Source organism: Equus przewalskii, chromosome 4 (genome assembly GCF_037783145.1).
Source record: "Equus przewalskii isolate Varuska chromosome 4, EquPr2, whole genome shotgun sequence".
In the NCBI taxonomy this organism is placed as follows: Eukaryota; Metazoa; Chordata; class Mammalia; order Perissodactyla; family Equidae; genus Equus; species Equus przewalskii.
Genome location: NC_091834.1, coordinates 53,739,649 through 53,755,340, shown reverse-complemented (window position 1 = coordinate 53,755,340; position 15,692 = coordinate 53,739,649). Strand labels below are relative to the sequence as shown.

The 15,692-nt window shown below is 40.4% G+C and overlaps 1 protein-coding gene across 3 annotated transcripts in view; it reads right to left on the bottom strand.

Moving 5' to 3' along the window:
• DNAH11 (dynein axonemal heavy chain 11) overlaps positions 1-15,692 on the bottom strand; it is a 295,301-nt gene that overhangs the window by 125,814 nt on the left and 153,795 nt on the right. For all 3 annotated transcript variants that reach the window (XM_070615891.1, XM_070615892.1, XM_070615893.1), the window contains exons 46-54: positions 14,326-14,530; positions 11,200-11,365; positions 10,438-10,540; positions 8,621-8,860; positions 6,918-7,079; positions 6,466-6,659; positions 4,025-4,187; positions 2,943-3,066; positions 2,382-2,524 (exon numbers count right to left, since the gene is read on the bottom strand). In XM_070615891.1, coding sequence (XP_070471992.1) covers positions 2,382-2,524; positions 2,943-3,066; positions 4,025-4,187; positions 6,466-6,659; positions 6,918-7,079; positions 8,621-8,860; positions 10,438-10,540; positions 11,200-11,365; positions 14,326-14,530 — 1,500 coding nt within the window. The remainder of the gene's footprint in view (positions 1-2,381; positions 2,525-2,942; positions 3,067-4,024; positions 4,188-6,465; positions 6,660-6,917; positions 7,080-8,620; positions 8,861-10,437; positions 10,541-11,199; positions 11,366-14,325; positions 14,531-15,692) is intronic.

Sequence of the window (15,692 nt, the reverse complement as noted above, 5' to 3'; positions counted from 1 at the left end):
GACTAATTGCTTAATCTACATAGAACTCTTAGAAACAAAACATGTCAAATTTGATGGAAAAGTGGGCCTTTAAGACTTAGCCCCGGAAGTTACTCAGCCTCACTCTACGGCACTGTACTGTACTCTATTAGCTGAAGCAGCCCTAAGCCCACCCAGATTCAAGGAGAGAGGACTCAGACTCCACCTGTGAGTAAGAAGGGCATCAAAGCATTTGCAGGCATATTTTAAAACCACAAACTGCATCTATTGAACCTAGCAATTCCCCTTCTAGGAATTTATCCTACAGAAGCAAGCAAAGTTGTGTATGAAAGATGTACGTAAAGGACATACTTTTATTTCAGTACTGTTTTTAACAGCTGTTCTCAAAATTTCAGCACGCCCCCAGAATCACCGGGAGGGCTTGTTAAAACATAGGTTGCTGGGTCCCACCCAGAGGTTCTGATTCAAAAGATCTGGGATTGGATAATCTGCATTTTTTTTTCTGAGGAAGATTCACCCTAAGCTAACATCTGTTGCCAATCCTCCTCTTTTTTTTCCACTTGAGGAAGACCAGCCCTGAGCTAACATCTGTGCCAATCTTCCTCTATTTTGTATGTGAGACACCTCCACAGCACGGCTACTGAGTGGAGTAGATCTATGTCTGGGATCTGAACTCACGAACCCAGGCCGCTGAAGTGGAGTGTGCAGAACTTTAACCACTTAGCCATGGGGCCTGGCCCTGGATAATCTGCATTTTTTAAAAGTTTCAGAGCTGGTTCCATGGCTGAGTGGTTAAGTTTGCATGCTCTGCTTCGGCAGCCCAGGGTTTCACTGGTTCGGATCCTGGGTGCAGACATGGCACTGCTCATCAGGCCATGCTGAGGCGGTGTCCCACATTGGAAAACCAGATGCACTCACAACTAGAATATACAACTATGTACTGGGGGGCTTTGGGGAGAAGGAGGAAAAAAAATAAAATAAGATCGGCAAAAGATCTTAGCTCAGGTGCCAATCTTTAAAAAAACCAAAAATTTCCTAGATGAGGTTGACTCTCTTGCTCTGAAGAACAGACTTTGACAGCCAGTGATCTATAACATTCCTATCTCGAATTCTATTATTGTACTTGTTTTTCCATTTCATAAAGAAAATTTCATCCAAATATACCACAATGGGACAGTAGAAATCCTTGGCTTTGTTACAACCTGGCAAACATAGTCTTACTAACATTTTTGATGGGGAGAAAACTCTTTAGGCAACTGAACCACAAATTCTGATCCTCTAACCTCAGCCCAGAATTGCTCCGTAAGACTAATGTGGAATTTGAAAAAGCAGGGCAGAGGAGAACCTTACAATTCTTCTATACTCCAAGCAGAGTAATGCCACTTCCCACCCCCTTTCCTGGTGTACACCAGGCTCTGTGGCAGCCCCAGAGCCTGTGACTCACTTGACAGGCGTGCAATACCAGAAGTAGCAAAGCAGTAACTTTTTTAGGTTACTAACCATTTCTATACCAGGAAGCCTGAATTTTCCTTAAATTGGCTTCCTGCCATGAGTTTGGAGGTGTTTCTTGTCTTCCTTAATACTCGATCTTTGCTGCTGCTATTGTTTGGTTATAGTATATCTCCATAAGCTAAACTGAAGCATAGAGTAATGTATGGGGAGAACCATGGGTTGAGCCTCAGATCCTCTGAATAATACGCCTCAATTATTTGCCCTGAAGTGCTGACATAATTCACTTCCTTAATTCAGACCTCTCCCACTGCTCCGTTAATGATTTACAAACCCCTCACATCATCCCAATTTACTTTCCCAGCCTGATCCACCTCATTATCCCAATAGGAACTCTATGTTCCAGTCATTTAGAGCTTTCTTGGGTTTCTTCAAATATGTACCATACAGTCTATCTTACTCATATAAACGCTATTTCCTCTTCCTGAAAGTTCTTCCCAGCCTGTTGCTTCCCCATGAAATGCAATCCACGCTCCACACCTGGCACATCACTTCCTCCAGGTGGGACTACTGCAGTTAGGAAGGATGCTGCCCTCCTCTGTAACCCCATGGTGCTACCTAATTGGTCCTGTACTGCAATTATCTGCGGTGTCTCCTGTCTCCTGTAATAGTGTAAGCTCCTCAGGACAGACACCACATCCAGTTCAATCAAGTATCACACAGGCTGCTCAGCACAATGCATCGCAGGAGCTCAGCATCACAGGAAACTTTAGGAAGGTACACTCCAGATATGTGCATGTAAAAATGCAAAGGTCCTTTCAAAATGAACGACAACGTGTCCTTAGAAAAAGAATGGCAAATTCAAACTCATCATATGAATTCTGAAATAGAACCAGATCATAGTTCCAACAGCAGGTTTTAAATAATATGCAAGTAAAGCAAGGGTTTCTTACTTTGAGCTGTAGTCGCACCCTGGCCAAAAAGAATTTCCAACAATTTTCTCTGGAGTCCACAATGCCCAGACCACGAACTTCATTACAAATTCCAGAAATTATCTTGTCTACATCTTCATCACTGAACAGATCTGGGATTTCTCCTGCCCTCAAAGGAATGAGTAGAATTTAAATTTTAGATATGACATTTTAATACTCGAAATGCTTTACAATAAAAGTTCAGCTTAAATGATAAAGAGTTTGAAATCAGAAATGCCATTTTTCTTTTTTTCCATTTACAAGACACACAACACAATGAGAACAAGCTATGATGAACACACCCACTAAACTCGTACACGTAGGAATAACATTTACTTCACTGAAGGCCTCTCCCAGACACTTCACATCCATAAGGAGACTAAGAAAGCAATACACCTCAAATTAGTTCGGTTTATAGGTTTCTCCCCAAAGACTGCCCCGGAAAACATCTCAAAGACAAATTATCTCTCTTTAAAGTTCACTGAAACTACAGATAATTTGTCATTGGGGAAGATCTTTCAAGAAATGTGTTGGTCTAATCACCTGACGCCAGCAAGTCATTAATCAGCACAAGAAAGCTCTCATCTAGAACCTGGGCATCTGTCAGCAGGAACACAGTGGGCATGTTCTTGGCTCCAGCTCTGATGTACAAATTGGCAAGATCTACCTGTAAGGAAAGGAGGCCATCATTCATGTTTTGTTAAAATGCTGATGCGACACTGGGAGTACGTGTGCGAGTGCTGGGAAGAACTGAAGAACTGTAACGTGAGAGCCGCATGTTGTACTTTCCCTCTGTTTACATATTCTTTCCTCTCAGTGACCCCATTATAGGGGCAAATGGCATGACATCACCTCCATTTCTGGCATACAATGATGAGTGTCATGTTTGTGGCTTAATGGAGCATAGGGGTGAAAACAGGCTGCTGCTAAACAAGGCCCTTCTCATAGAGTGAGAATGAATTCAGCGGTGCCTCTGTCAAGCAAAGCGGTAGAAGGAAGTTTCTGCTCACTTCAATAATTGTCTATTTCATTGAAAACAGTTTTTGTTTGGTTATTTATTTAGTTTTGTTTAGTAATATTGAAAGCATGTGATTTATTTTTCTGGTTTAAAATAGCACTTGCCACAACTCTAAGTATTATTTTGTAAGTACTGTTGTGATTGAAAAGCAAAATTTTAAAAACATGTACAAATTTCTTGAATGTATTCCCATCACATTTTATTTCCATAATCTTATCCAAAGTGGAAGAAATCTATTTGCACTTGTAAACAAAGTATCTTTTCTTTTCCTCTATCATACAGGAATACTAACAGTATTCAATATCAGGCGTAGTCAATGCAAAGGAAAAAACATTTGCGTAAGCAAGTATTAAAATATTTTCTGAGTCAGGTCTAAAGGTTTATAGGCTTATATACCATAAACATTCTTAGAAATTTACTATTACTAATCTGACCATGAAGGAGAAACAGCCAAAGAGGAATAAATCCTCTAAAGAGCTTTCCCCACTCTTTGCCTGGTTGGGGACGCCCTGGCCAAATCTGGGAGTCAGAGCTGACATGGGCCAACAACCGTGGATGCTTTATCCGCCAGGCCACATGGGAAGCTCTGCTATCACCCCTTACTCACCTGAAGGTCCTGGATTCCAAAGCCTTCGGTCAGAGTGATCTGGAACACCTCAAGGCCACAAATGTAGGCTGCCAGCCGTGACAAGCTCTGCTTGCCACTGCCGCCCACTCCGACCAACAGTGCATAACCCTGAGGGGTCCGGAGGATTCGGCTGATGCGACACCTGGTAAGAGAAAGACACCCACAGCAGCATGAAATTTAAAGTGCCTAGGGACTATGTCTGTCGTATTTTTTAGATAAATACTTCGACACTCAATTCCAATCTTTATTTCCAAGCTTTAGTCTTGTTCCTCTGTTTCCCCATCATGGAAAGACGCTGCCTGCATCTCCCTCACACTGCTTGCCTAACAAACTGTCCTATGCTAGTGACATCTTGGATTCACTCATTGCTTTACTACTCTCCACCAAAACTCAAGGAAGGAAACATATACAAGGGCTGTTATGTAAGTTTCAAGCTTTTTTGATTAGTAAGAAAGATCCCAACTTCACATCAGCATCCATGTATGACGACATCAAAGGGAGAATGTCTGTGCCAGAAACCTGGGCTGCACAATCACTTTGGAAAGAATGGATTTTTTTTAGATCAACAAGCATCTCATGTGTGATTTACTTCACGCAGATTAAACACTTGCCTCTTTCTATGATTCTTACTTCCTTTGCACCAAAGCTTTTGCTGTGCCGCGAGCACTCCAGAAAATTTACTGAAACCATTCAGAATCACAGAGGTAAATTTCCAGCAAGGCCAACTAATGCCTTGTTCTCTATAACCAAAGAGATTCTGAAAGCTTGAGCTAGTGATATTACTGCTATATTTCACAGTTAGGAATAAGTTGTCTTTAACATGATCAAAATGTGGTTGAAGAAATATGAAAAAAAGAAATAGAAGCATAAAGATACCAAAGTGCAAAAAATTGGACACTCACGTTTGCTCATGGTTGCTTTTCTGAAACGAATTTAAACTTGAGGCCCTGAATGATCCATACAAATGGCTTTTTTAAAGAGCCTTTTTTGGAAAAATGAAGTTGGGCTCACTTACACGTGGACCAGCATGTGTGCGCATTTCCTAAAAATCTTCATAACTCAACAGACAGGTTATTTTGACAAGCTCAGCCCTTTCATTAAATTTTACTTTACATGACCACACAATAGAACCATCTTGGTAAAGCTGTAAAATTACTCTCATACAGGTGAAACTTCAAGTTAGAAAGCAGAGTTTTCATTTCATTTTAATGTGTGCCTTGAGGTTTGTACCTCACAATATTCCCTCAGCAGGAAACTCTCTGTCTACAACACTCAAGGTCGCGCTCTGAAATCATCTCTAATGCTGAGTTAAATCTGCTTCTAGCTCATAATCTTGGTCAACGAAAGAGCCTTCCTTTTCAGCCACTTGAGATTCCATGTTGAAGGGTTATACGGGAAGACTCTTTCCCTCAGCATCAACGAGAGGCTGAGCCATAGCATGCATCAGCCATGACATACACAGTGTACACCAACCCAACCAGAAACGGTGTTACTAATAATTCACGTAACACCACGGGCACAGATTCCAAATAAAACTGTCATCAGAGGATTGCAAATGCAAAGGGATCAATAAAACAATCAATACTTACCATGCTTATAAGAACTGATGAGGAAGAGGCCTCCAAAGTTTTTCTTAGACACTTGGGCTAAACATTTTAAAGAGTAACTTCTAAAAATTTAATTCTCCACATTTTTTTTGTCTTTTTGGATTTCCTTTCTCGCATACTTCCTTCTTTCTTGACTTACTTTTAGTCATGATTTATTTTAATCTTTGTCCACATATCACTTGTTAGAAAGGTATTATGAATTGAACATCCCCCCCAATTCATATATTGAAGTCCTAAGCCCAAGTACATCAGAATATGACCTTATTTGGAAATAGGGTCATTGCAGAAGGAATTAGTTAAGATGACGTCATACTGGAGTAGGGTTCCTAATCCCATTTCTAATCCCTTTTCTATTTTTCTGCCAAAAAAAATGTTCCTCCTTTTTTTCTAATTTGTATAAAAGTACCAAAAAGGCTGGTAATGCTCCTGTTTAGCACAGTAGGCACTCAATCAACACAACATGCTTAATCGACAAAAATCAGTTTGAGTCTATCCTGTCTCTGCTACTCATGAACTTGATGACTTTGAACAAGTCACTTATCTTCCTCTTTCTTAATATTCTTACCTAACAGGGCTAGAGTGAAATAAAATAGAATTATGGCTGTGACAGCCTTCAGAAAGTAGCATACCTATGTAAGACATTATTAAGATTGTGACATAATTTATAGAGACGCATAGTTTTACATGGTATGGCAAACAATAGATAAGAGCTGATAGTTCAGAGGGCTTCGTATGATCTATTGAGAAACCACAACAGCGAGGATATCCAGCCACTTTCACTGCGTGAAAAAGCATCACGACTAGTCAACTCACACATGTTGCATGGCATCTTCAAATAAAACAAGGGGCATGGTAGCATTCAGTTCATTGTAGTTGTCTAATGTTTCTGTCAGAATCGTCTTCAGCACCTCCCAGTCTTTCACAGGCATGTAACACGGGTCTTCCCCGCCATTAGCAAAGTGGCAGTAGATGAGCGGCTGTTGAAGCAGCACACGACTGTCTACACCCTGCAGGAGGAGGAAGAGAAAGACATAGTCATGCCAACGATCCAGAATGATCCACCTGGAGGCAGAGTGACCTAGCAAGGGAAAAGCTTGCAGATCAGTCCATGAGTAGATGGGTGGAACGTTTCCAAGTACAGACCAAGTATATTCTGGAATCACAGCTGTTTCAGCAAAGTAAGTATTTACACACTTTACTCACATTCTTATCTAACTTCTGCCCCAGCACCAGCAAACAGTGACCTCTAACATTCATAAACTTACTTCAAAATATTTATAAGCAGTTTCCAGCAACTTTTTCTGGAACAAATCACAATCCTTTGTGTCTATCAGTTTGTCTCCATAAACACGAGAAGATTCATGGAGCCACAGGCGTATTAAATCACTTGGACCCTTTAAACATTCAGGAGAAGCAAATAAAATCCCCTACAAGGCAAGAAAGGGAATAATTAAAAATTCAGAAGCTGATGACATTCCAAGATAATATTTTCCTTTAACACTTTCTTTAACTTTATACTGAATGTAGCAGTTTATTGAGTTAAAAGAAATACTATAAATAGTAGTTTTATATTTATACATACACCTACATATTAGTAGTTTTACTCAATGAAGCAACATTTAAAAAGTTTACTACCATTATACCCATTTTTAGGAATGAAGCTAAGACTGTATTTCAAGAGCCAACCCAGGAACTAAATACCACATCTGAGAACTTGTGCTTATTAAGTCTCCCAACTGATTAAGTTGCCAAAGCCAAAGTACAAACAGCTCACATAAAAGTCACACGACCATAATTTTTTTCATTCTAAAATCCTTTGATATCAGTTAATCTAACCCTTTCATTTCATAGATGAGGAATATGAGACCAAAAGTAAATTGCCCGAATTCACACTCTGTGGCTAGATCTGGGACTGGCACCAAAACATTTTGAGCCCCACGCCTCCTCAACACTGCCCTTCAGTATCTTGGATTCATACAGACCCGCTCCTCATGAGAGGGTCAGCTAGCTCTGGACTCAGAGGGCAACAACAAGAGCTGTAGAGAACTGGCTGCAAGAGGCTAAACAATTACTTGGTGGGGTCAGGTGCCGCTGACGGACAGGATGCGAACAGTGAGCAGCAGCCCCTCCCCCCACCGCCTTCCTTCCCTTTTCTTCTAAGATTAAAAATCTGCTTTTAACAGCTCTTCACTGGGCACAGACTTTCAGGCAGGTGCTAGACATATAACGATGAAAAGCAACGGTCCACATTCTCAGAAAGCTGTTGTCTAATGCAGTGTTATGGTCTTTTGAAGCAGTTGTTGGTTGATTTAGAAATGAGGGTTATAAAACTATAAAGAAACAAAACCCACCAAATATAAAGAAATCCATGAAGTTTTCATATTTAGCCAGTTTACTACCTCTCTCACAAAAGAACCTAAGCCATAAATAACTTCAACTACTTTCACTATACAAGGTAGACTAAAATAGTTGGATTTTTAAAAAATTCTGGGTTTTAAATTCCCTCTTTGGAATGTCCTTTCTAAGTCAAATACACAAACACTGTCCTTTTACCAGGTGAGCCAGGTAAGTGTCAATATCAAACCAAAACAATCTAGCAAGCTAAGAAATTGGAATTTCTCTTGATATATGTTTAAAAATCACATCACATAAATATGAAAAAATGACAAATTACCCCTCTTACTTGGCACAAAATAAAGCACTCAAATATTTATCTGGAATAAATTAAATAGAGAGTCCAGACTATCCCTGCTTCTATCGCTAAGTCTCTGCAACCTGAGAGAAACCACTACTCTCATTGATAAAATGGGAATAATAAACCTGCCATGCTTACTTCATAGAGAAGTTTATGGTGCAAAACGAACGAATACATATAAAAGTATGTAGCATAGTTGTAAACTAAGTTCTATAAATAAACGCCATTAATATTGTTCCACCCAAGACGTATAACATAGAGCCATTGAGGTACCTGGAAGATGTTTGATAGGTCTCTCAGATTAAAGAGGTAGTGGAATTTAATAGCTGTGGGTAAAAAGCTACGTGTCATCATCTGATAGAATGCGATCGTTGCTTGTATCATAGTGGGGCCACTCCTGAGAACTGATGGACCAAACGATTGCTGCTGGAAATGGAACCTAAGGATTTGGCTATAGATGGTGTTTAATGCATCCAAGGATGGAAAGTTGAATGCAAACACCGTGAAATGTCTCTGAAAAGAAAAACAAAAATAAGAAATTGCATAAAATCAGGACTATAATGGTACCAGTAGACTGCAAAAAAAAAAGCCCTATTTTTTCATCCCTTCCTGTATCTGTGCCCATTGCCATGTAACTTCGCAGAACCTCTCACTCTGACTCTGGGCCTGGCCATAGGGCTTGACTGAGCCAACAGAATGAGGTGGAAGTGACGGTGTGTCAGTCGCAGTCAGAGGCTTGTGTGTTTCCCCTTGCTCTCTTAAGGCTCTACCTTTGCCGTGAATTCTACAAGCCTGCTGAAGGGTGAGAGGCACACCAAGCAGCGGCCAATCACGTTACCGCAATCACTCCAGCCAAAGCTACATCAGCTGACAGTCAACTCCCAGACATGTGAACAAGCCCAGCCAAGATCATCAGAGTCACCTAGCTGACCCCCAGCTGACTCCAGGTAATTAAGTAACACTTATTGTTGTACGCTGTTATTGCATGTATGTTGCTACTGGTGGTGGTTGTTATTAAAAACCTTATACGCACACAAAAACTTACATATTTATAGCAGCTTTATTCATGATTGCCAAAATGTGGAAACAACCAAGGTGTCCTTCAATAGGTGAATGGATAAAGAAACTGTGGTACAACCATACAATGAATATTATTCAGTGATGTAAAAAACTGAGCTATCAAGCTATGAAAAGACATGGAGGAACCTTAAATACATATTTAAGCTAAATAAAAGAAGAAAATCTGAAAAAGCTACATATTATATGATTCCAACTATATGACATTCTGAAAAAGGCAAAACTATGGAGACAATAAAAGAACCAAGAATCAATTCAGGGGAGAGGAAGGGATGAATATGTAAAGCACAGGAGATTTTGGGGCAGTGAAATTATTCCGTAGGATATTTGAGTGGTGGATACATGTCATTATACATTTGCCAAAACTACAGATTGTATAATGCAAAAAATGAACCCTGATGCAAACACTGGACTTCAGTTAATAATAACTTATCAGTATTGGCTCCTCAATTGTAACAAATGCAGCACACAATGCAACACGTTTAATAGGGTAACATGAGGTGGGGGAGTGAGGGAGTGCATGGGAACTCTATACTTTGAGTTCATTTCCTATAAACCTAAAACTGCTCTAAAAAAATAAAGTCTAGGGGCTGGCCCCATGGCCCAGTGGTTAAGTTTGTGCGCTGCGCTTCAGCAGCCCAGGGTTTTGCCGGATTAGATCCTGAGCGCGGACATGGCACCGCTCATCAGGCCACGTTGAGGCAGCGTCCCACGTGCCACAACTAGAAGGAAGCAAAACTAAAATATACAACTATGTGCTAGGGGGACTTGGGGAGAAAAAGCAGAAAAAAAAAAAAAGAAGATTGGCAACAGTTGTTAGCTCAGGTGCCAATCTTTAAAAAAATAAATAAATAAAATAAAGTCTATTAACTAAAAATAAAAAACTTACATGCTTAACCAAATGTCCAGTAGGAGATCTACTTTGTACATCAAAGCACCAAGAATCAAGCTCTACAACGTTTGAACATTACACTGAGGGGCTATGTGGGAGAGAGCAGGGCTCAACACCCTACCTGTAGCCTAGGATTGATCGAGAAACTGCCCACCATCGGATTCATGCAGGCAATGTACTGACAGTTGTGGATCTCTTTAAGCATCACTTTCTGTTTATCATACCTGTAAGATAGAAAACAGAGCCTTAAATCCAAAAAACTGAAGAGGACAACACAGCAAAATCCACCAGTTCATAAAAGTCTTCATCACAAATTGTCTCCTTTGATCTTTACACTTGTTTTATGATGCTGAGCTTGTTAGCCTTGTCTCAGAGATACAAAAACTAAAGCCTGGAAAACTGAGAGCTACACAGCTCCTGTGAGGCCAGAATCAACACATGGAGCTGAATACACACAATTGCTACTGATTGATTCTCACGGGACTCTTATTCCTGGTTAGAAATACCTGCGGCAAGGCTGGGGGCTTTCACTCTAGTTAACAGCAGGGATCGCAGATCCAGATCTTACCAAATAGTCACACCTCACAGAATAAGGTCAAGCTTCCCCTAAGTAATTTAGTGCGAGTTAATGTATTAAAGAGGTTAACGCTTAACTGGACAGTTTATGTTTCTAGGATACTTTTCAATCTAACTCTTCCAAAGATACAAAGGGAACGTATTCCATTTAAGCTGATGAAAAGAGGACACAAAGAGAAGTCCAAAAGTTATCACAGAAAGTGCTCCTCAGAAGAGGAAGAAATTGGGGTAGCTCCATTTTTAAGTGTTTATCCATAATATCAATAATTAGAGTTCAGTCGAGAATAAAACACAGAGAATCGCTTACCAGTGTCCATAATCAATATGCTGTCGAATCAGAGTGTGGGGCTGAACAGTGCCATAGGGGTCTACTTTAGGCATATTCATGTCGTCGATAAAATATACCAATTTTTTGTTTCCTCCTGGACCATAGTTACGGCCAGCTTTTTTCTCTAGAGGCTTCTCAAGAATTCCTGAAACAAATACATAATTCTGTCCACTAACAAGATAAAGTGTAACCTTCGTCCTTAGTCCTTTTTCTTATTTTTCCTCATCTTCTGTCCATTTCATTTACTCTATGGCTTCAAGTATCACCTCTCTGCAGGTTAATACCAGAGACGTAGCTCTGGTCAGCTCCTTCTGTGTCACGCTCTCCTGCTAACCTCCATCCTTTGTCAGAGCTCACTTCACCTCTCCTTTCCTGGAGAGTCAACGTCTGCATCGCGATATCACACTGGCCATCCCATCTGAGACAGCACCATCGCTGATCTGTGTGCTTTCCTCCCCTGGACCCACTGTAATACATGAACCACTGCCAGTCCAGCCAGAGCCTGTCTCTCCGTCCTTCTCTATTATCCTTGCAGTAGTGTCTGGGGACCACTCAAGAGTCTCCCACATCCCCCATCTTGGGCCAGTGGAGTGCAGAAGCACAAGAGAATACTGCATGTAGATGTTATCCTGCATATACATCAAGTTACATTTCTCCACGTGCCTATCTGACTTTGTGTCAATACGTTTAAGAGAAAACCATGAGTGTAGAAAATCCTGAACAGCACGTGTCTGAGATGTAGTGTCTAATCACTTGTCAACTCTCCAAATGGATTATAAATAGCTTGAGGACAAGAAACTATATCATATTCATTGCTATATTCCTGATGACAACCACAACAAATAAGTAATTTGTTAAATGAACAAAGAAGTATATAATGAATAGTTTAACAAACTCCTCTTCCAAGCAGCAGATGTACATTCCCAAATGCTTGCTAAACATCAGTTCCTATTAGCCATTGGCACCTGGATATTCAGTCAACTCCAAATATGCCTGTTCCCAAACTCAATTTAACAGGCCTCTTTCCCCTCACAACCAACCTCTTCCTTTTTACCTTCTGTGCTCCTGTTTATGGTATTAACATTCTCCCAATCAGCCAAATGCAAAGCCTGAACATACTCTTTTTTTTTCCTGGTCCCCATTCTATCCAACTACAGCCTGTAAATAGTACCTCATGTCTCTTCCTTTTTGCTTCTCCCTCTACAGCGCTAGTCCAGGGCAATGCTACATTCAGCTAGTACATTACTCAGGGGGACTGGTCTCCCCTCAGATTTCTCCTCCCAAAGTATAACTTGCATCTTGTCAGTTCCTTGCTCCCCATCAATGGCTCACCATTTACTAAAAATGAACTATGTTCTCTTCAACTTGCATCATGGGTCCCTCTACAGTTACAGTGACCAACCATCCCAAGTTGCAGGGGACTATCCCAGTTCTGGTGCTATAAGTCCCATGTCCCCTAAATCCCCTCAGTCTTTGGCCAATTGGACAGCTGAGCACTCCATCTACAATATAACTTCAATGCACCACTCCAGCCTTTTCCCTGATCACTACACTTCACTCAGCTTAGACATTCAACTCATTGAATGTGTCCTACAATTTTCTCCCTTTCATAGTCTCTGCTTAAGCTGATCCTTCTATCCTAAACCCCCTCTTTGCTCGAAAACCCCGCCTGTCTCAAAGGTTTGAAATCCTAATGTTCTTCAGAGTACACTGTCTCTTTCTATTCCTCATGCTAGTAGTCAATCTCTGAGTCTTATTCAAGCCTGTATCCCTTCCAGGAATTAGCAAGATGAACTCATATCACAGGCAAACACTTAGTTCTAACTATTGAATTGTAACCCTAATCTTCAATTTACAAGTAATAAAGTGATCCCTCTTCTGTGTTTGTGAATGAAAAACACGTACTGTACACAGAGTCTGGGAAAAGTAGATAAATAACATATATTTGCTAAAGAAATGAAATACTTTTGAGTTGGCTTTTTAACTGTTCCATTCACAGAGATGAGGAAGACAAACAATTAGGAAAGAGATTACAGAAAAGCCACTCTTGGCTGAGTTAATGATGTCAATGAATAAGATGGCTTATTATTAATCTCCATTGATATAGCTAAGAAAATAGCAACAACACACACACAATACAGAAACCACATTCAGGGCAACTCAACAGGTTTAATAAACTACTAGTCAATAGGGAGTTTCACTGCCCCCATGCACTATAACTCTGTTCCTCTGCTGGACAGAGCGACAGACCTACCAACACCAGCTCTTTATACTATTGTTCCTCTACTTCTCATGTCTGCATCATACGCCCTTCTTAAGTCAGAATGCCCAAGACACGTGTGGTTCTTTTGATTACACTGCTACATTTATTCAACAGTTTAAAATTATTCTTAATAGTTCTTCTAAGATTTAATTAACAGCTCATGACCTGTCATTTCATTGATACAGTTTGAATGAATTTCTCCTAAGTCAATCCCTTACTTGAAAAAGTAACCAGAGCACTCTTGCTTGGGTATATCCTTATACGGCTAGGGCTCCATGAGATTGATTAAAGGTAACCAAATGGTTTGGAGGCAAAGCAAGGGACACTGTTGATGTAAATTCTTGCTGTTCTAAAGAGCAATAACACAAATAAAGCCATGAATGATATAAAAAGCCCAAATCACCCTATTTAAACAAAGCGTATTTATCTAGAATGATGGTAAGTAAAAATTCATCTGAGACCTACACAAAATGTCTAAGCTTAGAGAAAGCAATCATCTCTTTGAGCTGCACGTCCTGGCCTTAACAGTCTCTAATCTCTTTTTTTTTTTTTTTTAAAGATTGGCACCTGAACTAACAACTGTTGCCAATCTTTTTTCCCCTGCTTCTTCTCCCCAAATCCCCCCAGTATATAGTTGTACATTTTAGTTGTGGATCCTTTTAGTTGTGGCATGTGGGATGCTGCCTCAGCGTGGCCTGATGAGTGGGGCCATGTCTGTGGCCAGGATCCGAACCAGCAAAACCCTGGGCCGCCGAAGCGGAGCGCGCGAACTTAACCACTGGGCCACGGGGCCGGCCCCTCTAATCTCTTGTTTCTGGAATACGAACAGGAGGAACACCTACTTTGCAGAGCCGCAGACGTTGTGTAGTAGTTGAAAGGTATACGGGACACCACGTAATCCTCAGAGAGGCTTGCCAGGATGTCACCTACAAAGACTGTTTTTCCCACTCCAGCATTTCCTACTAGCATTAGCGGTTGTCCTTTCTCAAGCAACAATTCTACGAAGTATCTAAGACGAGTTGTCTCTGATGTGTGAACCAGAACTCTCTGGGGGAAAAATGGAATAAGAGAAAGGTCAGAGAGAGATGCATTCCAAAATTTTATATCTGAACCAACACAGTCACTTTGGAATCGAGACTCCAAGAATTCTTAATTCAAGTTAACACCCAGTAGGGGAGATCCCACCTAATTTTCAATCTTGAATTGCCAGAGTTCAGACATCACAGCTTGAGGAGAGCAATTGCATAGTGCCATCAAAGTTGCAATAACGTTAGCAACTGATTTATCTTTTCTAAATTAAATACTAGCACCCAAGGCTCCCAGTCACAGAATATCTACACTCTGCCCAACCTTGTGTTAGGCATACAAGGGAATCCTTACTGTATTACGTTTGTATTACATTGCAGTATGTTCGTACTAGGTTCAAGAAACCATCCACCACTCTTTAGGAGCTGACAAAACATTTGAAAAACCAAGCCACACATAAATGACAGTTCGTAGCAATGCCTTGGCTGAGTAAGATTAAGTGTCAAATGATTAGACACAATTCACACCAAAGGGGTGCAGCGTGGGGAGAGACCAGAGTGGGAGAAACAGTGGAACATTCACAAATCAAAGCACATTTGAAACTTATTGTGCATATTCTATTAAAAATTTTTATAACAGTGTTTCTGTTTTGAAAATTGGCTATTTATTTATATACTACATTGCTTCACAAAGAATTCGAGGTGGCTTATAGGAATACAATAAAATAAAGAATACAAACAAATAAAAATCAGACACGGGGAACAGAAACTAACGCAGAAGACCAGGAAAAGGGGTAGCAGATGTGGACATGCAGGAAAGAGAATCCGGCACAGTAATTAAGAGAGAGTTGACAATTCCTTGCATTTCTTGGTGGTCAAATTAAAAAGGGTATACAAAACGACTTGCAGGATTCATATTGTTCATAAGAAAAATACATAAATTCTATAATGGATAGAGTTCTTCCTTACGTGGTTAGCACACAGTGAACACAAATGAGTATTTTATAGATCATTCAGGATCATGTTGACGATGATGAAAGTCTACTCTAAACTCTATTTCAATTCAATGATCTCTCAGGGCCCATCGAAAGGCATAGACAGTTCTGCACTACAGTAGACAGTCCTGGATGACCTTTTTTTTAGTTAGAGTTGTATTTTATATTTTTCTCCTTTCTTGCTGCTAG